This window comes from Arachis hypogaea, chromosome 10, assembly GCF_003086295.3.
Source record: "Arachis hypogaea cultivar Tifrunner chromosome 10, arahy.Tifrunner.gnm2.J5K5, whole genome shotgun sequence".
NCBI classification, from domain to species: domain Eukaryota; kingdom Viridiplantae; phylum Streptophyta; class Magnoliopsida; order Fabales; family Fabaceae; genus Arachis; species Arachis hypogaea.
In genome coordinates, this window is record NC_092045.1 from 2,224,242 (window position 1) to 2,249,279 (window position 25,038).

General features: G+C 39.6%; 6 protein-coding genes across 8 annotated transcripts; 2 read left to right on the plus strand and 4 right to left on the minus strand.

Annotated features, from left to right (window-relative positions):
- Positions 1–2,549, plus strand: LOC112718436 (uncharacterized). Its single transcript, XM_025770194.1, has 2 exons — positions 1–613; positions 694–2,549. Exons 1-2 carry the CDS (start codon positions 1–3, stop codon positions 2,547–2,549), a joined length of 2,469 nt encoding a protein of 822 aa, XP_025625979.1.
- A 5,218-nt stretch (positions 2,550–7,767) lies between these two features.
- LOC112714561 (uncharacterized) lies at positions 7,768–9,751 on the minus strand. Its single transcript, XM_072204421.1, has 4 exons — positions 9,131–9,751; positions 8,563–8,987; positions 8,274–8,384; positions 7,768–8,195 (listed from the first exon to the last, which is right to left on the minus strand). Exons 1-4 carry the CDS (start codon positions 9,714–9,716, stop codon positions 8,037–8,039), a joined length of 1,281 nt encoding a protein of 426 aa, XP_072060522.1. The 5' UTR covers positions 9,717–9,751; the 3' UTR covers positions 7,768–8,036.
- A 66-nt stretch (positions 9,752–9,817) lies between these two features.
- LOC112714560 (uncharacterized) lies at positions 9,818–13,903 on the minus strand. Its single transcript, XM_072204420.1, has 2 exons — positions 12,058–13,903; positions 9,818–11,918 (listed from the first exon to the last, which is right to left on the minus strand). Exon 2 carries the CDS (start codon positions 11,916–11,918, stop codon positions 9,906–9,908), a length of 2,013 nt encoding a protein of 670 aa, XP_072060521.1. The 5' UTR covers positions 12,058–13,903; the 3' UTR covers positions 9,818–9,905.
- On the minus strand, positions 12,931–13,782 carry LOC112714562 (ethylene-responsive transcription factor 12). The gene has a single exon (XM_025766180.3). The coding sequence runs from the start codon at positions 13,780–13,782 to the stop codon at positions 13,192–13,194; it is 591 nt and encodes a 196-aa protein (XP_025621965.1). The 3' UTR covers positions 12,931–13,191.
- A 1,865-nt stretch (positions 13,904–15,768) lies between the features above and the next one.
- LOC112714563 (receptor-like protein 4) lies at positions 15,769–21,771 on the minus strand. Of its 3 annotated transcripts, none has more exons than XM_025766181.3 (10): positions 21,296–21,771; positions 19,438–20,493; positions 18,850–18,997; positions 18,278–18,349; positions 17,922–17,993; positions 17,294–17,365; positions 17,137–17,214; positions 16,837–17,018; positions 16,465–16,604; positions 15,769–16,355 (listed from the first exon to the last, which is right to left on the minus strand). In XM_025766181.3, exons 1-9 carry the CDS (start codon positions 21,363–21,365, stop codon positions 16,483–16,485), a joined length of 1,872 nt encoding a protein of 623 aa, XP_025621966.1. In that variant the 5' UTR covers positions 21,366–21,771; the 3' UTR covers positions 15,769–16,355; positions 16,465–16,482. The 3 variants fall into 3 exon arrangements, with proteins under 3 accessions (XP_025621966.1, XP_025621967.1, XP_029145361.1); XM_025766182.3 differs by having other exon boundaries at positions 15,769–16,391; XM_029289528.2 differs by having other exon boundaries at positions 15,769–16,604.
- A 1,364-nt stretch (positions 21,772–23,135) lies between these two features.
- On the plus strand, positions 23,136–24,341 carry LOC112714565 (dormancy-associated protein 1). The gene is made up of 3 exons (XM_025766183.2): positions 23,136–23,693; positions 23,779–23,986; positions 24,068–24,341. The coding sequence occupies exons 1-3, from the start codon at positions 23,597–23,599 to the stop codon at positions 24,102–24,104; spliced, it is 342 nt and encodes a 113-aa protein (XP_025621968.1). The 5' UTR covers positions 23,136–23,596; the 3' UTR covers positions 24,105–24,341.
- Positions 24,342–25,038: the final 697 nt, after the last annotated feature.

Consider the following 25,038-nt stretch of genomic DNA (forward strand, 5'->3'; position numbering starts at 1 on the left):
ATGGAGGGTACTACAAACTTGGTAGTGTATCGCGACGGTGAGATAATACGTAATACTCATGAGGGAGTGAGGTTTGTGAGCCAGAATCCGTTTTCGTTTGTGGTTCCATGCACCATGACGTTTATGGAACTTCAGAATGGTCTCTGCCAAAGCATGGAGAACGGAACGTTAATGAGAGTGAGCAGAATTCTGTACCGGAATCCGGTTGTAGTTTTTGGTGGTCTAATACAGTTTGATACCATGCCAATTACTGACGAAGTGACTATGCATAATATGTTTCAAATTCACCGGCAGACGCAGATGCGACAGCCACATATTGAGCTGTATGTTGAGTTTGAAACCGTAGAGGCGGAAGGGATTCAAAATGAATTAGAGGTGGAGGATGATAGAGCAGCAGTGTACGAGGGAATGAATAGTGACAGCGAAGAGGACTTCGAAGCTACTTATGAAGCCGGCGACGAAGACGAGGATGGTGATGTGGGAGTTGAGAAAGCAGCTCATAATGTAGTGGTTCACCCATCGATTAGTCAACCGATGAACGTGCCACCTTTTATGCGTGAGTTGGATCTCGACGCCATGCATGCACCGGAGTTTCTGGAATATTCAAACATAGGTACGTGATGACCAAATAATATGTTATCTTTAATATATACTTTGGATTGATTAGTAAACGATGATGGGCACTTTCTGTAGGCGTTCCTGATCCCGAGGACGGAGAGTTCCGGATTGGAGTGGAATACAGTTCTAGAAAGTCGGTCGTGGCAGCAATTAGAAGTTACACTATCGCTAGAGGAGTTGACTACGAAGTGTATGAGTCTGAGCCACAAACGTTCTATGCAAAGTGCAAGATGTACGGGCGTGGGTGCGACTGGCTTATCCGAGCCAGCTTGATACGGAAAAAAGGTTGTTGGGAGATACGCAGATACAACGGTAGGCACACGTGCACAACTGGAGTGATTTCACAGGATCATTCCAAGTTGGACTCGGACACAGTTGCTGAGGCTATAAGGCCATTGGTCGAGACTGACCCGTCCATAAAGGTGAAAACTATAATAGCCGAAGTCCAGTCAAGGTTCAACTATACCATCAGTTACCGAAAGGCTTGGTTGGCAAAACAGAAGTCCATAGCGAATGTTTTCGGTGATTGGGAGGAGAGTTACCAAGCCTTGCCGTGGTGGCTCTCGGTTATGGTTCAGAAGATTCCTGGGTCAGTTGTGCAGATAGAAACACGCCCACTCTACAATGGGAATGAAGAGGCTCAAGGGGTAAAAATACTTCATCGCGTATTTTGGAGTTTCAATCCATGCGTTAGGGCATTCAGGCATTGCAAACCCCTAGTACAGGTTGACGGAACACACCTATATGGAAAGTACAAAGGTACACTTCTGGTAGCTGTTGCACAAGATGGGAACCAGAACATTGTGCCTATTGCTTTTGCTTTAGTGGAGGGGGAGACAGCTGATGCGTGGCACTTCTTTCTAAGGAATCTGCGAATGCATGTTGTTAGAAAAGATGGTGTGGGTATGATCTCGGACCGGCATGAGTCAATTCGGGCAGCGGTAAATCGTTCCGGAAGTGACTGGCAACCTCCAAGAGCATGGTGGATGTTTTGTATAAGGCACATCGGCAGCAACTTCCTACGCGCATTCAAAGTCCCTCACTTGCAGAAGCTTGTGGTCAATATTGGGTATTCAAGAACGGTGGAGGAGTATAACATCAACTATAAGAGGTTGGAAGAGCGAGGTGAGGCATATGCCAGGTGGTGCGATGCCATTGGGCTTAGACATTGGGTATTGGCATTCGACGAGGGACATCGTTGGGGCCATATGACGACGAACCTTGTCGAGTGCATTAACTCAGTGTTGAAGGGTGCCCGTAATCTACCTGTGTTGGCACTAGTTCGAGCAACATATTATCGGTTAAATGAACTTTTTGTGCGGAAGAGTGCTGAGTCTTACGAACGCAAACGTGCGGGACATACTTACTCCGTATTCGCACAGCAGCGGATAGAGGCAAGTATGCAACAGGCTGGGAATATAGTCGTGCACCGTTTTGACAGACGGAATGAAGTATTTGAGGTGCGCGAAATGACTAGTGGAAAGGTGTTAGTCGTTGATCTTGCACGACGTACGTGTGACTGTGGGCACTTTCAGGTAGAACGAATACCATGTCGTCATGTTATTGCTTGCTGTGCTAACCAGCGAATCGATTGGCACGTGTATGTGCATGACGTGTACAAGATGTCAGAAGTTCGTAAGGTATATAAATTTGAGTTCTCACCGTTAGGTGATGCGGAGACATGGCCTCCGTATGAGGGACCCACATTGGTCGCTAATCCCGCCTTGAGGCGAACGTCAAAAGGTCGACCAAAATTGACCAGATACTTGAACGAAATGGACTCACGCGACATGCGTGGTCCTCGGATATGCCGTCTCTGTGGTGCCCAGGGACATAGTCGGAGTCGATGTCCTCAGCGTGCCGGATCGAGTGGTGGGGGGAATGACTTTTATTTTCATTGTATTTGTATTTTTGAATTTGCATTTTTATAATAAATTTTCTTTCTTGTCTAAGTCGTGTTTGAATTTTTAAATTTGATATTATCCGTTGATGGTTAAGAACATGATAAACACAGAACATTACAATACATTGAAACATAGTATGAAATAACATTTACTGCCTTACTGAAAGAAACATACATATTTTAACTACAGATAACATCGACCAACATACAGAACATTAAAATACATTGAAACATAGTATGAAATAACATCGACCAACATACATATTCTAACTACCCAAAGATACATATTCTAACTACAAATAACATCGACCAACATACAGAACAGTAAAATACAGTGAAACATACTATCAAATCTTAAAAACCCAACCCGATGCTCACTTCTTACGACCCATCCAGTGCAATGCCTTATCCATCATGCTCAGACCTGGCTTTGACGGAGTATACCTATCAGGTGGATGTCGCTCCGTCCGAAGGTCATATGGGTGACCTGCAACTGGGTCACCCATACCTGTCTCTACACGAGGTGCCGACCCACCCGCCCCTGCTGGATCTGCTGACCCACCCGCCTCTCCTGGATGTGCCGATCCACCTGCCTCTGCTGGAGCAGATGCACCGGGGTTGTACTCGTCAACAAGTGTGTATGTCCGCCGAAGGAATCCACTATCACACGATGCACCTTCCGACGTGTGGTCGGAAGCAGGATGCTCCAAACCATGGCTCATACCAACTGGTGCCCCACGTGGATCAGCTGTACCCGACGGTGAATGCAGAGCACTAAAATCTGACCAACCACCCAAACTAGCATTGGCCCAATTCTGTAGTTGTTGATCTCTGTGACCGCCGATGGAAAAGTCGAACCAATCATCAGTACCGGCTGGAATCGTCAGTACCGGCTGAGAGTGATGAGAGTGGTGGCTGTGCTGAGAGTGATGAGAGTGGTGGCTGGACGCACTATGGTCCTGTGGCTGAGGTGGCTGTGGTACATAATAAGGAACCGGCTCAAACACTGCATGCTGAGGTGGCTGAGGTGGCTGAGGTGGCTGAGGTGGCTCAGGTGGCTGAGGTGCAGGTGGCTCCGGTGGCTGAGGTGCAGGTGCATGAGGAACATATGCCGACAATCTCAGCAGATGTCCGAATGAGCGCACGTACCAATCCCGATACTCCGGGGTCGGTATGAAGTCCCATGTCGGAAGGGGGTGTAGATCCCGCATACGAGTGTTTCGCCTGTTGCCCCACTCCGCTATCCAATCCCCAAGCAAAACTGTCCAGTCATAAAGCTGCACTCCGCGAAGAGCCATGCAATGCTGCTCTAGTGGAATGTCCCTAGGTGCTCGCGGTGGGGGCTGTAAGAACCCAAACTGACGCATCACTCGATCCGCAGGGTGCCACTCGATACACTCAAACGACAACAACGGAGCAACGATATCACACACATCAAGATGTCTGTGTAACTCGACGGGAATGTTCATTCCCTGGTACGGCCGCCACTCAAACTGCCACAGATAATTCGAATGTCAGAACCATAACATTAATCTTTGGATCTAGCATTCATTAAAACCATAAATAGTTACCTCCTGCATGTAGTCTATATCAACCCTAAATGTCACAACAGTCTTCTCCAACCACGCTGTACTCCGCTCCGCATGACTCCACCTGAAACATGATACAATGAAAAAATCTATGTCAGTAACCGTAACTGAAACATGCATAATGAATATATTGTCCGACAAGAACCATAAATATTTACCTCATGGCAACTGGTATCTCAGCAGGTGGAAGGATATGCCTCGGTACGGGTGAAATACACGGCATTCGCTCCCATGCCCAAACAAACAACAGGTTAAGAGGACCATCCATCTCCTTCGTATCATATCGTGATGCACGGCATAGTGATCGGTAAAGATGAGCCAGACATGCTGAACCCCAACTATAAGTATGGATCCGCTCGAAATCGCGAAGCAATGGTAGATACTTCGCATGGGCATATGCGGTCGACTTATCTGTGAATAGAGTCGACCCTAACAGACAGAAAATCTGACATCTCACGTATCTCCTTATGGACTCTTCAGTGTCCAACGGCTCCGCATCTCTGACACTTCGAACCCAACCGAGCTTTATATAGGATTTTGAATTACGACTGAGAACCGGTTGACGACCGAATATTTCCATGCTGTGACTCTGAACGAAATCACTACTACTGTCAGTCCATCCACTCACGGGCTCTCCATCAATTGGTAAGCCAAATATATGTGCGACATCCTCCAATGTCACCGTAACCTCACCCACCGGCAACACAAAAGTGTGAGTCTCCGGCCTCCACCTTTCAACCAGAGCAGCTAACAACGGGTGAGATCCTCTTATCATCCCAATCCTAGATACGTGGTAGAATCCGGTGACACGTAAGTAGTTTTCAACCCTCGGGTTCCAACTCTGTGGCGGATCCAATTTACGCACCAACAAATTTCTGTTCGGCTGCATCAATAAAATTATATTTGTTATATTACCTATAAATATGCATGTATTATTAATAAACAAATATTAATAATAATATTTACATATTTATTTACTTCATTACAAACAAGCTATATATTTTTTTTCTGATATTTATTTATTTATTACTTTAACAATGTATTAAACTTTTGAATTTGGTCAACATTTATATTATTTATTTATTTTACTATATATGGTATTATTTTTATATTTTTGCCGTAAAAATTTTTTTTTTTAAAAAAATTTTAACTTTGTCGTATTATAAAAAAATATTGTATAACAATTAACTAATTATACACAAAAAAAAGATTATATTTAAAATTAAATTAAATAACAGCAAATTAATTTTTTTTTATTTTTATAACAGCGGAATAATTTAAAATTAGCAAAAACAAACTAAATAAATAACATAAAAAACAGAAATAAAAATAAAAATACACAACCCTTCCGAGCTTATAATTTAGCAACTTACATAGATTGGATGATCCAAATAATTTACAATATGTTCCTCTGGAGCTTTATAATCACGAACCATTCTTTAAAATAAAAATAAAATAATATTTTTTTTCTTCCCTTTTCCCTTTTTTTCCAGCTGGGAACGGTGAGCAACAACAACCTCCTTGGAAGAACACTTCTCAGCTGCTTATATGGAGAAACACTAAGCTCTCCTACCCACTCTCCATAAAATGCATAAGGCTAGCTTCCTTCTTCGTTTATATAGAGCTTCAAGCTCTCCAACCTCTGCTGCATGCTGTTTACCGGGGTGATACATGTCCCCTGCATGCCAGCAGCTTCAGCACGCCCCCCCGTGGTGCATCGGGGCTCTGCCACGCCAGCTCCACCACGCCCCTGCGTGGTGCCAGTCGCTGCATGTCGGCCACGTCAGCACGCCCCCGCGTGGTGTGCCACGACGGATTCCGGCCCCGTCATCTCGCCCCTGCGTGGTGAGCCACGTTGAATCCTGGCTTGGTCACCACGCCCCTGCGTGTTGACCACCACTTCCACCATCGGGTAAATCCCCCCATCCCCTAATATTCTCCCAATACACCAACACCTTTTCCATAAGAATAATAATTTCCGCGGGCCTGCGTCTCTGACATGTTATTTTAAAGCACAGAAAATTACTTTATTGTAACCTAAAAATTAAAAAAGTCAGTAAATTGTATATGGAAAAGTATACGTTACTAAGAGAGAGTCTGCCAACTATTACCAACACGTGATAAATTAGGATTAAACTATGATTAATTTAGATGTGGCTTTATTTAGTAGATGAGCTTCATGTCTAGCCCAACTCAAGTTGGCAGATTTTGGCAGATAAAAAGTTGGTAACATAACACTACTGATTGTATATTCAACAAAAAAATTGTACACAACGATTCTTTATTGTTAAATAAAGGGTGCCAAGTTAGTCAGTGCCTTAGGTACGTCTAAATTATTTTGAAGTTGCCATAAGATTATTACATTTAATCCAAAAACTAAAAAGAGTTAAACACATTTCCCTTTCGGGAAGAACAAAAGTTTTAGACGACTAATTAGTAATAAGAAAGAAAAAGAAACGCATTTAATCAATTTTGTTATATGAGTAATACCCCAAATAGGTCCCCAAGGAATTCACGTTTAGACAGATTTGTCCCCAACGAAATTTAACTAAAATTTTGTCCCTGACCTTCTTAGCTACACACCAGATACGTCCCCACACTAGGTTCAGCCGGTGAAGTCTCAGGTTAACGTCCTACGTGGAGGTAACCTGGCTGACGTGTCGGGTTAAGAGTGACGCGACACGTGGAGGACACTTTAGTCCCTGTGCTTGCTGGACAAAACGACGTCGTTTTGGGGCAAAGGAGAACGACGTCGTTTTTTAAGAGACAAATAGGTCCCCGCGATGGAGGGCAGTGCAACCAAACGACGCCGTTTTATTTGGGGGGCCAATTTAAAATTAGGTTGTGTAGTTGATGATGGTTTCTGAAATTGATGATGGCTAGTGGAGGGACGACGTCAACTAGAAGTCGGAGACATTGTGGAAGAAGCATGAATGGCGAGTTGAGTGCTGATAGTGGGACGATTCGAATCGGTAGGGGTCGACTGAGAAAAGGAGAACATCCCAAGTGCTTCTGCAGGACATTAGCTATAATATGCAGGTCGCGGACGGCAGAAAATCCGAATAGGTTGTTCTTTGGTTGTCCCTATTTCAAGGTATTGGAGAGTATTTTTGTTGTGTCATGTGTGATAATTGCATGGGTCTTTAAAATTGTTTGCCCTGTTGTTGTTGTGATTGCAGGAGAAACAAGGTTATTGTGAATTTTTTGCATGGTTTGATGAGATTTTTGGGTATGCGATGGAGGATGTAGTGGAAGGGCATAGATTGGCTTCTATGGACAGTGGTGCGGTTGATGAAGGTGTTGTAAGGTTGAATGATTGCTTGGAAGACAGAGTGAAGCAATTGGAAGATTTGTTGTGGAAGAAGGATGGGGATAAGCAATTTGTGAAGAAGCGTAATGTGTTCGACTTTCTTAGAGGTGTAATATGTGGTGCATTGATAGGTGTAGTTGTGTTTTGTATATTTATGGTGGCTGTTTAGACAAACTGGATTCTATGTTAATAATCAAGTTATTGTATTGAAATGTATATTCAAGGTTAGATGGATATTAGATAGACATGCATTATATTGATTAACTCAATTGTGGTCAAATAGGATAAAAGAAATACATTGCTTTTGGCTTCTTGCAGCCATATATCAAAAGAGTGAAGTAAATGAATTTCAAAACATTGTAAGTATATAAGTAATTTGATTCAGTAGCAATATAACTCAAATGAAGCAAAACAAAGGTCTGTTTCCTTCAACATACACTAAAACAAAGGTCTATTTCCTTCAACATACACCAAAAGCAAACCAAACCAAACAAAAGGTCTATTGTATTAAACACAGAAAATACTAAAATAAAACAATCTAAGCAAAGAGGTTCTACTTCCTCAAACATAACAAAATATGGTGTTCATAATAAATTGGACACTGATTCTTAAAGGGTCATTTCTTCTTAGATTGATTCAATCCCGGTGTTGGGATGAATTTAAACATTTCAGATGCTGCTGGACTAGTGGTAGCTGCAGTCATATCTGCATCGAGACTCCCCTGTACTTGGGGCCTCCTAATTGTTTGCTTTGGACGTCTGAATGGTTGTTGAGCCTAGAATAAGCAATATTGTTATGAGTTTTTTTCTTACAACTTTCAACATACACATTAATCTAATTACAAGTTGCATACCTTGGGTTGACTTGAGACATTAGTTGTGGCTCGTGAGGTAGGATTTTCAGTTTGAGTGTCATGAGAGGTAGGATTAGGAATTTGCATGCTACCCTCTACAGATCCTTCATTCTGTATGATCAATTATAAGGCAGTTAGGTACCCAAGAAATAACTTATAAGACAATTAAGTCCCTAAAGAGTAACAGTTATGGTACAAAAAGGTCCCCACGTACAGGGGCAATATTCAACTCCACAATATAATGCAAACTAAGACTCTGCAAGTGATGGACATATGCAATAGATGCTACCTGAGATAACGGGGCTGATTGAGAAACAACCATCTCATGTTGTGGCTGGACCTGCTTCTTCTTTCCTTTGGCCTTTGAAGATGATCCTTGTTGGGGTGCCCCTTTGCATGTTTTGGCATTATGACCAATATCTCCACACTTGGAGCATGTAACTCTGAAGGTCTTCTTGGTCTTTGTCCCATCAGGGCTGTCTTCCACTACATCAGGTCTCCTTCGCTTCACAGGACGCCCAATTGGTCTCTTAATTTTGAGGGGTATGGAACTAACTACTCCAGATTTATCCCAATATTCCTCACTGTTGACAGGGCTTATGGAGTGAGCATAGGTAGCCCTGAATGCATCCATCTTCAACCATTGATGGACATATCCCTCTGGTCTATCTCCTCTTCTACCAATTGCAGCCATTGCATGCACACAAGGGATACCTAGTGTCTCATGTAAATTGGAGTTGTGATTAATATATGATGAATATATCAGAATGCTAAACCCAACAGCATGTTAAGCACACCATATAAATTTCAATGGAGCACTAAATAAGAAATTAATACAAGTAAAATGTAACAATTACCTGTTAGTTGCCACATGTTACAAGAACATGTACTATTTCCTATATCCACTCCCACTTTCTTCATGTGATACTGCACCTCAAAAATTTCTCTAGCATCATCTCCAGTCCATTGAGCAGTCCAGTATTTACATTCTTTCATGATGTCATCAATCCTCTTTTGTTGCACTGGTGCCACTATGCCTGTGTAGGTGCTCAAAACTCTCTTATGCTGGGCCATCCTCCTCATGATGTAGCATCTCAATTCTTCAAGCATTGTCAAAATAGGTTTTCCTCTGTAGTGTACTATCTTGGCATTCCACACTTCTGTCATGTTATTGGTGATGTTATCTAGCTTCGGCCAGTGACTAAAATGTGATTTTGTCCAGCATCCAGGGTCAAATTTTGCAAGGTAAGCCCATGCATCCTTATTTACCTTCTTTAGTCTATTCATGTGCTCTCTGAACTCTGCCTTTGTATTGCTTTTAGCACAAGCCCAGACGACATTCTTCAACTGCTTGCTCTTGTACTTATTGGTGAAATTCTTCCATATATGTCTAACACAGTTCCTGTGATGGGCATTCGGCATAACCTCCTTCATCGCCGGCATCAAACCCTATACAAAATTCATGTGTGGTATAACTAAATTAATCATTGTTGCAAAATTAGGAGTAAATTTTATATAACAGTAAAAAAAGTATTCAAAGGTAGCATTTACCTTTTGTTGATCACTGATGAAGTTCTATCCTTCAACTGCAGCAGGGCCTAAGTCATTTTGCAACAAGTCTAAAAACCATTTTCAGCTTTCTTTAGTCTCACTAGCAACCACTGCGTATGCAATCACGTAAAAGTGATTATTGGCATCTTGTGCTACCGCCGAAAGCAGTTGTCCTCCGTAATAACCCTTCAGGAAGCACCCGTCTAATCCTATCAACGGTCGACAACCAGCCCTAAACCCCTTTTTACAGGCATCCAAGCACACATATAACTTGTCAAACAGTGGAGGGGATTGGGGAATTGGCTCCACTGCTAACAGAGCAGTTGAACCATGATTGGTTCTGTGTAGTTCTTGTAGGTAATCTCTAAGCTTTCCATATTGTGCCTTCTCATTACCAACATACTTCTCTCTTGCTATCTTCAAACCTCTGTACAACATCTTATCACTAATTATCACATTATAATCAATTTTTATATGATCCCAAGCCTCTGCATGGGTTAGCCTTGGCTGACTTAGAAGCCTTTTTGCCAACTTCTCCGCAACCCAATTTTGATCGGCCATGTTGCTTCCAAACTCTCTACCACAAGTATGCACATGATTAAAGGTCTTAATCTGGTAGCCCCCGGACCTAGAGTTCCTAGCACAGTAAATAATCCAAGGACATTCATTCTTCTCATGTTGTGCTTTATCACTTACTGCCTCAGACCCAGGCTTGCTAGCATTTTGTTCTTTATCACCTACTGCTTCAGATCCTGGCTTGCTAGCTTTTTGTTCTTTATCACCTACTGCCTCAGATCCTGGATTGCTACCATTTTGATCAGGGTTAGCTTCAGTAGAATTGGCTACAGCTGGAATGTTATCAATTGCATTCTCCTCTTCGCCTCCGTTTGATCCACCATCTTTTGCCTTAGCTTCTCTCTTAGCTCTTAGTCTTGCTTTGGCCTTATCCTTCTGTATCTCCTTTCCAGCCATAAACCCTCCATGAACACATGCTGCTCTCACCCTCCCCTTATCATTCTTGATGTAAAATATTCTTCTGCCTTCAGCTATAGTATAGTCCTTTAGAGCCTTTTTGAACTGGTCTAAAGTTTTAAATTCCATCCTCAATTGAAATTGAACTTCTCCAAAATCTGCATTTGGATCATATTGAGGCCAATTAAATCCTTCACCCCCATCATCACTTGAGTCTGGAGGAGTCAAAAAGGCCTCTGACTCATACTCAAAATCAATATCTGACTCATCCCTTGGCTCCACTCCAATCTCCTCTGTAAATGTTGAAGGTTTCCTAGGATCATTCCCATTAACCTCATTAGGTCCGTTGTTGTCAGCTGGGCTTGGTTCAACACTGTCAGGCCCAACTGCCCTTGACCCACCATCACCCTTCTTCCTCACTTCAGGCCCATTTCCACCACTTACAGCACAGTCATCTTTCTTATACCCTGCTTTTTTACCTTGGGTCTTAGCCTTGGAACCTCTGGTAACATTGACATTTGGCTTCGAGGCTTTCATTGTAGTTTTTTTCTTTTCCTTATCACATTTTCTCCCTTTCGTTCCACTATTTTTGTTTGAACACTCTTCATCTTCACTTGATTCAAAAAAATCATAACCTGAGGGTGGGGGCTTATATGGCTCATCTTCTGTAGATTCATACCCATCATCATCACTAGAACTACTCTCAATGTCCGCATCATTATCCAACCCAGCATCTTCAACAACTACCCCCGCAGCACCCTCATCAGAATCAGATAATATCTCCTCCACCCCTTCCAGTACTGGATGGTCAAAATATATATAAAATTCATCTGTATCCTCATTCTGTATCTTATTCTTCTGTAACGCTCTGATTTCTTTATCTCCATGAATCGGGTGTAGACCAGACTCCAAAGTTTCAGATGTGGGATCATACCAGTACATAGCTTTATAATCATGGTATCCCAAGTCTAGAAAAAGTTTCTTCAAGTCAAAGAAACAAATGAGGTCAACATCCATTGGGGGAAACCTTTCCACCTTCCCATTAATGTACACCAAGACACCTTTGTTATCTCGAACAAAGCTTCCACCATGATGAAACACTGGGACCACATCTTCCGACATCTAAATGCCAACAAATAAACAAGTACAACTCATTTCCTATTATATCCAATATCGCTAATCACTAAAACTATCCACGACAATGCATGCAACCAAAATTGGAAATTCAAAAATAACCAAGTAAAGAAAACGTTTCACTGACCTTGATGAATTAGGTGTTGAACCAACTGCCTTGACAACCACTTTCACGATCAATGTCACCAACGAGTATCAACAGAGCAATGAGTATGCACAATGTTGATGGAGGTTGATGAAGGTATGGAAGGGTTTTCTTCGTAAAACCTAGCAGAGCTAATGGGGTATGGAGTAATTTCACAAACAATTGAATATGAAGAGACTTGTATATCAAATTGGCCCCCCAAATAAAACGGCGTCGTTTGGTTGCACTGCCCTCCATCGCGGGGACCTATTTGTCTCTTAAAAAACGACGTCGTTCTCCTTTGCCCCAAAACGACGTCGTTTTGTCCAGCAAGCACAGGGACTAAAGTGTCCTCCACGTGACGCGTCACTCTTAACCCGACACGTCAGCCAGGTTACCTCCACGTAGGACGTTAACCTGAGACTTCACCGGCTGAACCTGGTGTGGGGACGTATCTGGTGTGTAGCTAAGAAGGTCAGGGACAAAATTTTAGTTAAATTTCGTTGGGAACAAATCTGTCTAAACATAAATTCCTTGGGGACCTATTTGGGGTATATGTTGCAGTTTGCAAACGCAGCACGCGCTTTTGAACAAGAATTGGTGGTAGAAGCGGGAGATAAAATGATAAGATGCAGATATCTGAGCATAAAAGAAAAGAAGCGCATACCCACACGCTCGCTTCCTCACTCACTTCCACTCTCTCGCAGATGGCGCGTGAATCCAATCTCCAATGCAACGGTTGCCTACCACGCCGCCCAACCATATTCAACACAAAGAACCTAATTAATTCCGTTATTTCCAATATCATTCGTGACCACCCATATATAATATAATAATTTTGAAGCTGAATGTAATTAAGTAGTGCAAATGTAAGTGTATATACAACATGAAGCTTTCATTTCCATGTGATAGATGTAAATGTTAGATTAACAAAGAAAGCACACAGATACTACTACTAATACTGCTACTGCTCCCTCAAAGCCTCAACCATGGTTATAATTAAACTACGTACTAACTACTAAGCATGCTAAACAAAAGAAAGTAGATATGACAAGGGAGGAATACGCATACGGAGCATAAAACTACGCCGTTTAGAGTCTACAAAACAAGATCTCACTAGTCACTACTATTCAACCTTCAAAGCCACAAAGGTGGAGGCTCGTTCAGATCGATCGGGATCCCGCGCCGAACAAGCCCGAGATACGACGCCGTTGAACTGCTCCCCGCCACCTGCTCCACTCCTCCTCCGGCAACCGCTACTGTCACCTCGCCGCGTCTGTGGTGATTAGCTGCTAACACCGCCGCATGATGAATCGGATGCGGCGGAGGCGGCTGATGCGGTTGATGAGCCAGATCAACGTCCTTGAGAACGCGAGTGTGGAGAAACTCGCCGAAGATTCCACCACCGCCAACGCCGGCGCGAACCGGTACGGAGGGCCAGCGATGGTGATCAGAGTTAGGAGTGTTAACGTTGAGGTCGAGACAGATTCCTCCGGCGGCGGCGACCGGAGCCGGGGGGAAGTTAGTCTTGGCTTTAGCACCACGGAGAGAACGCGCGGCACCGTCGTAAGCTAGGGCGGCTTCTTCAGGAGTATCGAATGTACCAAGCCATACACGTGTCTTCTTCCAAGGATCGCGTATCTCAGCAGCGTAACGTCCCCATGGCCTCTTCCTAACCCCTCTGTAGTGTCCCTCACGAGAAGCTGAAGAAGAAGAAGAAGATGCCATTTGAAAATTGTGAATAACAAAAACAAAGCTGGAGAAGAGAAGAAAGAAGATAGCGTGAGAGTGGAGGGACCCGCTTATGGCTCCCGTAATCGACGGCTAGCCGGCACGACCCCCCTCCCTTTTCTTTTTTACTATTATGGTCTGGTTATATACACCGTAATAATGCAAGTTTTGGATTTGGATAAAATGGTTAGTTTTTTATATGAGCCGTTGATGGTTGATGTGTGGGATCGCAGGGCTGTGATTGAAGATAGGGTGGGCCCCGCGGAGAGAGCCGCCGGGTGATGAGACGTGTGACTGGGGTTCCGTGAGTGACGTCAGCCCTACTGCTGATGTTCGTACGGCTGTGCCTGACCCTGAGCGGCGCCTCATATTTAAGTTAAGATTTAAGTTTGATTCAAAGTTGTGTTTAGTGAATTAATGTGATGTGGGATTGGGAAGTTAATATTGTTGGAGAATGGGGTAATAAAGAAAGGAGGGGGTTTATGGGAATTTGAGTTGACAAAAGAAGTGATGAAGATGGAAGAGAAGGGTACAGTGGATGAGGTGTGAAAGTGGGATTGGAGGGGGTGACAGAGAGGCGCACGTGGAAGGGGGGAGTGTCTGAGTGGGAGGGAACAGGTGGAGTTGGGCCACACACACCAACAACATGGGCTAGTCTGGTTGGCGTGTTTGACTATGTTGGTCTCTCTCCACTTTGAATTTATTTATCTTGGAAGAAAGGAGAGATTTGGAAAGCGTGTGGGTGGGTGGATGTGGTGGGAAAGTGGGGAATCGGAAATCAGATATCAGAGAGAGTGACTACAGCAGGCAGCAGGGGCAGCAGGCAGCTGCTAATAGCAGACTCCCCCCACACCCACATCCCGCACTCTGTATACATTACATGCCTACACATACGGATGCAATAATGATCACGTGAATACTATCAAATACTCCTACCTTTGAAAATTATTTATAATTTCATTTTTTCCAAGATTACTTTATTCCATTTTTATTTCTTTTTGTTTATTAGTTATTAACTTTTAAAATTTTAAATTATCAGATATATTATAGTCTTGATTTTTATTTATTTTGTTTATTATTCTTTCCCTGCTTTTTATTTACTTACATATATTGATGAATATTCACAATTGATAAGAAATGGCATCAAGTTAGTTGTCAACACACCACACTCGTCTCGCCTTGGTCTTTGGTTGATTTCCTTTATACGTCTCTTCACGTAGATGTGACATTTTCTTTTCTAATTAAAAATTAAAATTCTATTTGTGCATTGGTTTCACTTTGTTTGGTCTATCACCAGCACAGGACGGCAACTTTTTATTTATTCCCCTTTTGTTTGCTCTGTTGAGTTAGGGTGGTCTTTGTTACTGTTTTACGTTTACTTCGTTATGTCTAACTACAACTGTCTTGCTTACATCTGCCTCCGATGGGACCGGATCATGGGTATTTAGTAAATTACATATTTAATTATGAGATAATATACCCAACACACCAACAACTCAAGTAGATATCCTTATTCTAGATAAAAATTTTATTGAATTTAAAAAAAAATGCAATATAACTAGAAGATTTAAATCCTCTAAATTTTAAATTTTATTTTGAGAGGGTAAAATGTAATATCAGAGAAAAAATATTCAAGAATAAGAGATTATACTTTATCCTCTAAAGTAAAAATTCAAAATTTGAAAGATTCAAATTCATAACTAGAATATTCACTGTTAGAGTATTTTATAATTAAATTTATATCAAATACAAAAATAATTATTCTAAAAGTGTTTTATACTTTTTACAAATATTTAAATTCTTTATTTAATATAAAGAATAATTAAAATTTGATACAATTATAAAAATTGATAAAATAATTAAATTTTAAATTATAATTTGTGATTATTTAAACTGTATACTTAAAAATTAATATTTCCATTATAAATTATATTATAATGCAATGAATTGTCAAGAAAAATAAATCGTTCTCATAAATCTAAATTATTCAATCAAAATACAAATATATATAATCAAAATCTATTCATACAGTAAAAATTACATTACTCTCAAACTTACTAAAAAAATTTGAAGCAACAAACTATAATTCTATCCCAACCCCACCACTTTGGTTAACTTACTTCATGTTGGCTTGTGTTTTCAATGTACACCGAACCTAATAATTGGAAATTGACTTGGTCAAGTCTAGGACCCCATCTATCATGATATATGCTGCCTTTCAAATATCTGGAATCTTGTTTAATATGTTCTGTACTTTATAGATCCGCACATTAACACAAAAGCAAGACATGAATGCTAAAAATTTGGTATATTACGTGAACTGAAGCTAACTTATATGTACTTCTGTTAGGACAGTATGCTTTCTATTTCAATTGAACTACGTGTTACAAATCCTCTATTAAGGGATAGGGGAAAGAAAATCTATATAAATTTTCTGATCAAAAGGGGAGGTAAACACGGTAATGTACACTTAGAAAAAAAATCTCATTTACAAATTAGTTCTCAGCTTGTATGAATGAATTGTTGGCTCAAGCAACTCTTGGATAATCATCAGAGTTCATAAGACCTCCCTGCCATTCATCTCCACATAAATAGGAGTGTCTCTTCTTCAATAATAAACAAATAAATAAATTCATGGCCAGAACAGAACAATGCAAGTGTAAATGTCTAAATATATACCAGAATAATGAGGTCTTATCATGAGAGCAAGATAGGCCCATTTTCGGCAGCAGTATGAGCATTGCCGTAACTATTATGCCTTGTCATCTGGATATCACGAGAGAACTGGGTCCTTGCTTTTGCATATGGAGCTGCCCTTGCTACAAAAGCAGACAAAGAGTATTAATTCTTTGTAAGGAAAATGGTAGACTCATAATTTCTTATTTCTTAATGCTTAGCAAGGATAACAATGGGGCTTTCACTATTCTCCTGATTCAATAAAGGCTTGGTATTATAAATTTGAATGGTGTACCTAGATTAAGGTCAGTCCAATGATAATCGCACCTTATTATTTAGGACAACTGTATACCAAAGAAATGGAAGATTATTTACCTGCAATTTGCTGAGCTCGGAGGATATTCTGCCGCCTTTTCCACCAACAAACAGAACAGGTAATGAGAACTAGAAATCCAAAAGAAGCACCAAACACAATACCAACTTTAGCACCCGCAGAAAGGTGAGGTCCGCATGTACGTAAGCCAGGTATACCACATAGACCTGCATTATCAGTAAAACTGCAGCCAGCCAGATCCATAGATTTAGCAACATAGAAAAGAAATACAAAGCAAAAGTGGAGAAATAGCATATAAAATTCTACAATTTCATTCTAGAGTTTAATAATTGATAACATACTTGAAACTAGCTCTGTGCAGAAGTCTTCCACCTAGAGTTGCTGGGACCCTTCCAGACAAGAAGTTTCCATTAAGGTTCCTGCATGGAGACATCTTAATATAGACTTCTTGCTTCTTATGTGTAATCAACAGGATTGTTAAGAAATAGATAAACTTACAGCCTTTGTAACAATGTCAGCTGTCCAAGGCTTTCTGGAATTGATCCATTGAAAAAGTTATAGGACAGGTCACTGCATAAGTACATTGCATTCATAAATGATATCATCATGATATCGGAAGCAACCACCTTTCAACAATATGATTTAACTAGACTAGAATTCTAACAAGAATTAAAACAATGCATGTATTACTGCCAATGAGAATAGAATGTTCATGGGATGTTTGAAAGATCCCCATGATCTCCCTGATTCCAAAGTTTCAATTTACTCAACTGATGGCCTCAAGTTCCCTAATACCCTCTTAGGCTAGTTTCAACCTTGGTTAGCTTTTACAAATGAGAGTAATTTCTTGACAAAGATTATCCACTACCATTGGGGGGAAAAAACAGCATCATGAATATATCATATAAAGAATATCTTGCCCCATGGATTTTATACATTTTTATTGCTCAACAACTGCTGCTCAATTCACAAGGATTAGAGCTGTTACTGATTTCCAACTCAACAGTGCTGAACATGAGAATCACACATTGGAATTGTACCATGTGTTTTACGAACTATGAAAATAGGATCAACTCAACAAATCTGAAATACGGTTAAATAGAAGGAGGACAGAGAAGTTTCTTACAGCACTTGCAAGCTAGTTACTTTTCCAAGTGCAGATGGAATAGCTCCACGAATGCTGTTTCCACTCAAGTTTCTGTGGTGCACATAGAAAATAAGCATGAGGAATAGAAGAGATGCTGTTACTTCTTTCTATTTCTTATTAAGTTGTGAGTTAAAGTAAGGAAAAATATAAAGGTCCGACAAATTATTCAAAGATCAGTCGGTACTTGTTATTTAATTGTCACCAGTACAATTTGCATAGTTTATACATCCGATATTTACACATGTTACTTTTTTAAAAAAAGAATTGTATTGAAATAAATATTAGGGTACACAATAACTTTGCCTTAAACGCAAAATAATCTGCTTATAACTCACAGGGTTTGTAGATTGTGTAGTCTGGATATGTCATCTGGCAAGAAGCCCTTTAGACCTTGATTGTCAAGATCACTGTTCATCAACAGAAGCAGCATGAAATAACAAATAATATTGAGATTAAATATTCATTTTGAGTTTTCAACACGAACATAATGGCTTCATGCCCTAGTGGTACAAACTTCTTTGTCAAGTGCAGAGTGGAGTTGATATGGACATTCAATTGAACATAGAAAGGGATGTTTTCATAAACCAAAGCAAAGCAAAGCAAAGCAAACCAAAACTTAAACTTCCCAAATGATTTAAGAAAACGTTGTCTGAAAACCAAAATAAATTAATAGGATCTGATTGTAAGTTTTCTGTGAGCAGAGACACCTATAACCATTGGCTTCTAATTTGTTACTTAAGGAGCTATGTGGTAAAGGGGGGAAAAAAAGAAATGATATTTGGTTTTGTAACAAGAAAGAAAAGACTGCATGGAATAAGCAGGTAACCATTAAGCCAAGATGGCACTAAATGGTCTGCACAACAAAATGTATAATAAAAACCTAAGATTAAGGATAATAAGAAATTACAGTCCATCAATGAGCCATTTGCTGCTACTTTTGTTTAGCTGGCAGTCTGCTCCAATCCATGGATGTTGTTGAGGAACACAAGGATCACCATTCCACCCAAACCTGGGAGGAAGCCCCAAAGCCTTCTTCAATGTTTGTAAAGCCTTAACTAGAATAAAAGAACAATGATCAACTAGCAAAACTTTAAAAGACTTGATTCACCATAAACTAAATTCACAATTATTAATAGTGCATAAAATTGGAGAAAAGTAAATGAAATAGCATTATAAAGAAATACTAAGCTTGAACATTTCCTGACAAGCAGATACCCAAAGAATGACAATAGCAATATAGGAGCACTAGGATGAGAAAGATACTAAAATAAATTATTGGCAATGTGTCTTATATTAGGTAGTACCAGCACATAGGACCTAAACCAATTCCATGATGCAATCTGAATTAGTAAAACACCCAAAAAATTGAACGACTTCAGATTTATTGATTAATTAGACCAAAAAGAAATAAAGAAAGAAACCAGGGAACTGTATAATTTTGCATCACTAAAAAATACAGGTCCTAGCTATGTGTTATCAGGGTCAGCATTTGTACCTTCATCTGATAGTGTTCTTGACTCAGCTGCTATAACCTCAAATATCTCAATGGCATTGATTATGGCAACACTTCCATGTTTTGGGCTAAAAGTTATTGTCAGAGTCCTCCCATTAACAGAAACAGTTGTGTTAAGCACCAGGGCAGTATATTGGGCACCACTAATTTTCACAATATCAACATTTTCAAAGGTAACAACATCATTTATTATAATATCAAAGACCCTTTGACCTATAGCATTGATGGACTTATCAATCTCTGCAAAATGTAACCAAACGGAATAGTTTTTGTTGGGATCCACATCCAATGCATATGTTAAATCAGGCTGGCTACTGGTACTAACAAGCGCCGATCGATAGAGAGTTTCTGGATAAAAGTTTGGTGAATGTGAAGCCTGTTTGATTCTAGTTTCAACAGATCTAGGTTGATCAGAATCCTGACCAAACGTTTTAATGTGTTGCCAAAATCTGTCCCCTCCCCAGGGATCTGCACCATAATCTATGCCAAACTTTGACTGCCCAAAACCACAACTCAGTCTTTTAACTGTTCTAAGGATTATGCCTTGACTCCACTGTGGTCCAAAATCATAAGCTTTGTCATCAATTTGAAGAATCTCAATTGAAATGATAGCTGGATCTCCATGACCTGTGCTATGGAAACAGATTAAGGCTGACCGATCCATAAAAAACACTTGGGCTTCCGTAAAAGCTTGATCATCCTGTTGAGTCCAACCTGACTTCAAGGAATATATTTGGGTTCCTTGAATAGAGATATCAAATAGTGGTTCATTGGTAGCTCTTGGTTGTGCAACTAGTCCAAAAAATATCCTCACTGAGTAGTGCCCCTTTGGTACTCTATTAAAGTTGTAACAATTTGAAGGACCTTCAGACAAAGGGAAATAGCGAAGTGTTTTGAGGGGAGGGGTAATGTAACTTGTTGTAGTTGCATTGGCTGGTATGCCACCCGTATATCCAAAGTCTTTATACCAAAGGGTAGTGGTTGGTTTTGTTTGAACATTTTGTCGAGCCCCACAGTTGATGCGCATAACATATGGCCCTGCAATGAACATGAAGTTACATAGATTTCAATCAAATCAAAGGTGGAAAATATCCACACCAAGTCGAGAAAATCCTAATACACTGGCATATGCAAGCAATCATGCCACTTTTGTCCACACTAAGATTCACCAAGAAAACAGCAACATGGACTCTCTATTTAGCATGTAATTAAATTACACTGACAAACTGTAAAATCAAATCCACTGGAATTGAGTTGTTGATCAATCAAATAATGCAATGGTTCATGCAAGTAATATTAACAAAGCAAGTTCCATGGATCATGATAGAGCGAACTATTCAGTTTATTAAAGAGAAAGAAAAAAGAAAGGAGTTAAACAAAACTTAGTTTGTTGCAGAGTTTGGACAATCGACTACTTCTATTCTAAGTTCTAACATCCATTTACTAAATACTAAACCTTCACTAAAGGCAAAAATGGCAAGTTATAGAGACTAATTTGACGGTACCAACGAAATTTCCTTTCGTTTTCTTATTGAAGTTATTCCTCATCTCTCACATGATTAATACCCAAAAATTTGCATAGTTTTGCCTTTATTTATCTTTTTCTATATACCAAAATCTGAGGCGCAAGATGGAATCCTATGTCACCCCCTCATTCCTCAGATTCAACTATCTATCCAATCGTGAATCCTAGATATACAACTCATGAACTCAATCAAAATCTAAAAACGAAATTCAAAAGAAGCAAATCCAATGCTCAAAAATCCTAACGAATCAGTGTCTCTTCTTCCACTTCAATTAAGATTCACATGCGAGGGAAAAAAAAAATGGCGAAGCTGACCTCGTTGAGCTGCACGCGCAGTAACTGCAAAGCAAAGAATGAGCATCCATAGCAGAATAAATCGCAGCATTCTGAAGTGAGAACTGAGAAACGAGAGAAGCTTTCTTCTTCTTCGTCGTCTTCGTCTTCGTAATTCTTCCCCTCTCTTTCTCTCTCTTACATCACTTCGATTTTGGTTTCTAGAGAGAGAAAGAGAGAAATGGTTGGAGTTGTGTGCAGTTAAGTTAACAGCGGTAAGCAAACAATTCTTGTTACTTACTCCACTCTACTAATCAAATCTTCTTCCTCTCGATGAAGCTGAAGCTCAATGCTGATGCTTTCGGGAACACTTGTCACCCTGCTGCTCAGCCTTATCACACTCGCTGCACCAGCGCTCAACGGTATCTGCATCTCATAATAATGATTTTAATTAAAGTAACGGTTGTGTTGATTTTATTATCACGGTGTTTGTTGTAGGGTTTAAAAGTTATTTACTTAATTAATTAACTTAGGTTGATTGAATTTAAATTTTGTGTGTTAATTAATGAAAGTCAGATCTACGAATTGACCTATTATCATTGCCGCGTAGGTCTACACTACTCTGTGGGATCCACACCTTTTTGACGGTTATGATGTATGATTTCCCGGAGTGGATGCAGCGTGGACCTTGGACTTTGAGTCTCACTTTACTACTACTACTTCTTGAGCAAGTCCAATTATATATAGCAGTAATGAAAGTGTGAGAATAAAATTGGAGTAGCTGGAGTAGCAAGTCCTATATGTCCTATCATTGGTAAAATAATCATATAGTAAAGTTAGCATTAGATTAAGTTGTTATTTTATCTTTATTGCTATTTCCAAGGGTGTTTATTCTTTGTTTGATGTGGATTGTGAAAAGGACAAAAGCAACGTGATGAGAGAGAGAGAGAAGAGGGAATAATGGGGTGTCACGGGGAAACCCCAAATGCTACCAGCTGCAATTACAAGATGGACCTTGAGATCGGTGAAGAACATTAGTAGTATTTTGTTGTACTGTAAGGTGAAGGAGTTGAATTGTTTGACTTTGGAGAAGAGTTTGTGTGGCGCGCAAGAATCGGAGACAGGAGAGTCACCCCCGAATGCAGCGCATGGGGATTAGGGTCAATTTTATTACACTATAATTGTTTATTCTTTTCAGGTTATTAGGTTAAAATTTTGAACAAAGGAAATGGAAATTTCAACCTGCAATACTCCAATTATTTACTTAGTCAATTGAAGTAAATCAAGTAATACTTTTCGTTTACCTTTTACCCATTCATTTCAATATATTTGTCGAAATTCACAAAAATTGCATGTAAAATAACTGGTATTTTAATAGTAAGATAATATCAATATATTTTTACAAATATTATAATAATAATCAAACAACTTATTACAAGTATTTGTGGACAATTTCGTCTACATATAAATATTAATACTTTCAAAATATTTTGATTTTTCTAACTTTTGATACTATATCTTGTTTTTGGTCGTCATATTAATATTTTCAAATTAAGATAGAATATTTTTTTGGACGGGAAATTAAGTCACATTCATAGAATGAATAGTATAATGGATTGGCCCAAAGAAATCTCCAAGCAGCTCAATATAAATGAAACTTGGAGGCCCAATTCTCAGTAACCAATTCCCCTCCTTATTGAAGTCCATTATCAGCTAGTCAACGAGCCTCTTCCGGAGCCCATTTATGCCTAATTCACAAGACCTATCCATATGTTTGATCCAATTTCATCACTTTCAATTTTCACAAAAAAAAGTAAAAAAAAATAAAAAAAACCTTCTATTCCAATCTAATTAAAAAGAAAATATGAAATCAACTTGGATTGGTGGGTGTTCAAATCACGTCTTGTGCATGTGCATGCAGCAATTCTTTGGCCAGCGGTAAACCCTTAAATGGAGTTTAGATCTGCGACGGATTAGTCCTTAACTTGTCGTGTTGGGAAATATTGTGGACAAAAAAAATGATGACAAGGATGGGTCCCACAAATTGACACATGGCTATGAAGAGTGAAGATATTATTGATTGACCAAGTCTTGAGTGTTCATCCTTATCCATCTCCCCTTCATCCACTTTTCAATTTCTGGCTTTTTCCACTTCCTTCGATTCACTATTGCCACTCACCTTATCACAGCATCAAGATCAAAATTATGTTACACTTGGAACCATCATAACACTTGAGAGATATTTTAAGCATTGGACACTCTCTATATATATTGAGCATCCACAAACACAGAGAATCCCCATTCATTATCGTTTTTGTTGGAACACATAGGAAGCAAATTAAAATGGTTCTGCTAGAGAAGCTCTGGGATGATGTTGTAGCTGGGCCTCAACCTGATCGTGGGCTTGGTAGGCTCAGGAAGATCACCACCGGCATCAAAGGTATCATCGCTATGAATAATAATAAGATATGTAGTTTTGTATGATATGATGTTTACATATAGAAATATATGATATGATTGATCAGATGAAGGAGATGGAAGCAGCTTCAAGAGGAGCACGTCGATGCCGACGACCCCACCAACACCGGGGACGCCAACGTCACCGGGGTCGGCGCGTAAGGCAGATAACGTGTGGAGGAGCGTGTTCCATCCAGGGAGTAACTCTGCCACCAAGAGCATTGGTGCTCAGATGTTTGACAAACCACTCCCCAATTCTCCCACTGTCTATGATTGGTACTTAATTAGCTTCTTAATTAAACACTTTGCAATTTGCATTCATCATTCATATAACCACTTGCATCTATGTGATGGCAGGCTCTACAGCGGTGAGTCAAGGAGCAAGCACCGCTAAGCTGCGTGCAGTGCATGAAGTGTAAATACTCTACTCATATTATAATTATTATAATAATTAGCAACTGAAATGTAAAAGAAGATTAATTATTATTAGTATGCTCTAATTTGGGCAATCACTTTTTTGTTTCTGTTTTCGATTTTCCCTCTGGGATAAATCATAAGTATAATCGATTATGTAGTTAATATTATGTTATATGTTAAGATGAATGAATAAAAGTGTGGTACTACTTTGTTATTTTCTTTTTGGGGCTAAAAATCATATCATCTAGAAGAGGTGAAAGAGATAAGGAGCCTGTTATCATTACATTATTGTGAATTTGTGAGTCGTGACATTTTTTTATGGTTTGTTATGGACTAAGGTGAAAAAGTGGTTTAATACTGATAAATAATAAGTCGTTTTGTCACAATATTTAGATGGTACGAATTTAATTTGGTGGCTCTCCAAATCATCATAATTTAGTTTACAAGTTTTGGGCCATAGGTGCCTCTTTTTTCCTTAAGGAGGTAAACGAGAGTCATCATCATCATACGCATTTGTATTTGACTTTGTCTTCGAGCTAAACTTTATTGAAGGGTAATCAATTCAAAAAAGCTTATCGCCGGGTGATGAGACTATATAATTGAATGAATTTGCGGGTTGATTTTTCCAAGGGTTAAACCCTGGAGAATCAATTTTAGTTGATGATGTAAGAGGGGTAAGTAGTCCCCGTTTAGTTGTCGAGTGTTAAGATCCTGTTTTTTTTTCTTTTGGGGGTGTTAGCCCCCCTTTTTTATACCAAAAAAAAAAATTTTACATAATTTATTTATAATAAGATTATATAATTTAATATTTATAAAAAATAAACCAATTTAAGCATGTGCGAGAGTTTGAATTTCGCCTGTTACATACAGCAATTTATTAGCCTAGAGTATTATAATTAGAATATTATAAT

What these genes read in the sequence shown, in the direction of transcription:
- LOC112718436 (XM_025770194.1), top strand. Translation starts at nt 1, where the DNA reads ATGGAGGGTACTACAAACTTGGTAGTGTATCGCGACGGTGAGATAATA. An exon ending in TCTGGAATATTCAAACATAG is followed by an intron (nt 614 to 693) that starts GTACGTGATGAC and finishes CACTTTCTGTAG; the next exon opens with GCGTTCCTGATCCCGAGGAC.
- LOC112714563 (XM_025766181.3), bottom strand. Translation starts at nt 21,365, where the DNA reads ATGCTGCGATTTATTCTGCTATGGATGCTCATTCTTTGCTTTGCAGTT. An exon ending in AAGAACACTATCAGATGAAG is followed by an intron (nt 18,998 to 19,437) that starts GTACAAATGCTG and finishes CTTTTATTCTAG; the next exon opens with TTAAGGCTTTACAAACATTG. An exon ending in CCGAGCTCAGCAAATTGCAG is followed by an intron (nt 16,605 to 16,836) that starts GTAAATAATCTT and finishes CTGCTTTTGTAG; the next exon opens with CAAGGGCAGCTCCATATGCA.
- LOC112714560 (XM_072204420.1), bottom strand. Translation starts at nt 11,918, where the DNA reads ATGTCGGAAGATGTGGTCCCAGTGTTTCATCATGGTGGAAGCTTTGTT.
- LOC112714562 (XM_025766180.3), bottom strand. Translation starts at nt 13,782, where the DNA reads ATGGCATCTTCTTCTTCTTCTTCAGCTTCTCGTGAGGGACACTACAGA.
- LOC112714565 (XM_025766183.2), top strand. Translation starts at nt 23,597, where the DNA reads ATGGTTCTGCTAGAGAAGCTCTGGGATGATGTTGTAGCTGGGCCTCAA. An exon ending in GATCACCACCGGCATCAAAG is followed by an intron (nt 23,694 to 23,778) that starts GTATCATCGCTA and finishes ATGATTGATCAG; the next exon opens with ATGAAGGAGATGGAAGCAGC. An exon ending in TCTCCCACTGTCTATGATTG is followed by an intron (nt 23,987 to 24,067) that starts GTACTTAATTAG and finishes ATGTGATGGCAG; the next exon opens with GCTCTACAGCGGTGAGTCAA.
- LOC112714561 (XM_072204421.1), bottom strand. Translation starts at nt 9,716, where the DNA reads ATGCCGGCGATGAAGGAGGTTATGCCGAATGCCCATCACAGGAACTGT. An exon ending in TAACATGTGGCAACTAACAG is followed by an intron (nt 8,988 to 9,130) that starts GTAATTGTTACA and finishes ATGAGACACTAG; the next exon opens with GTATCCCTTGTGTGCATGCA. An exon ending in ATGTCTCAAGTCAACCCAAG is followed by an intron (nt 8,196 to 8,273) that starts GTATGCAACTTG and finishes TGCTTATTCTAG; the next exon opens with GCTCAACAACCATTCAGACG.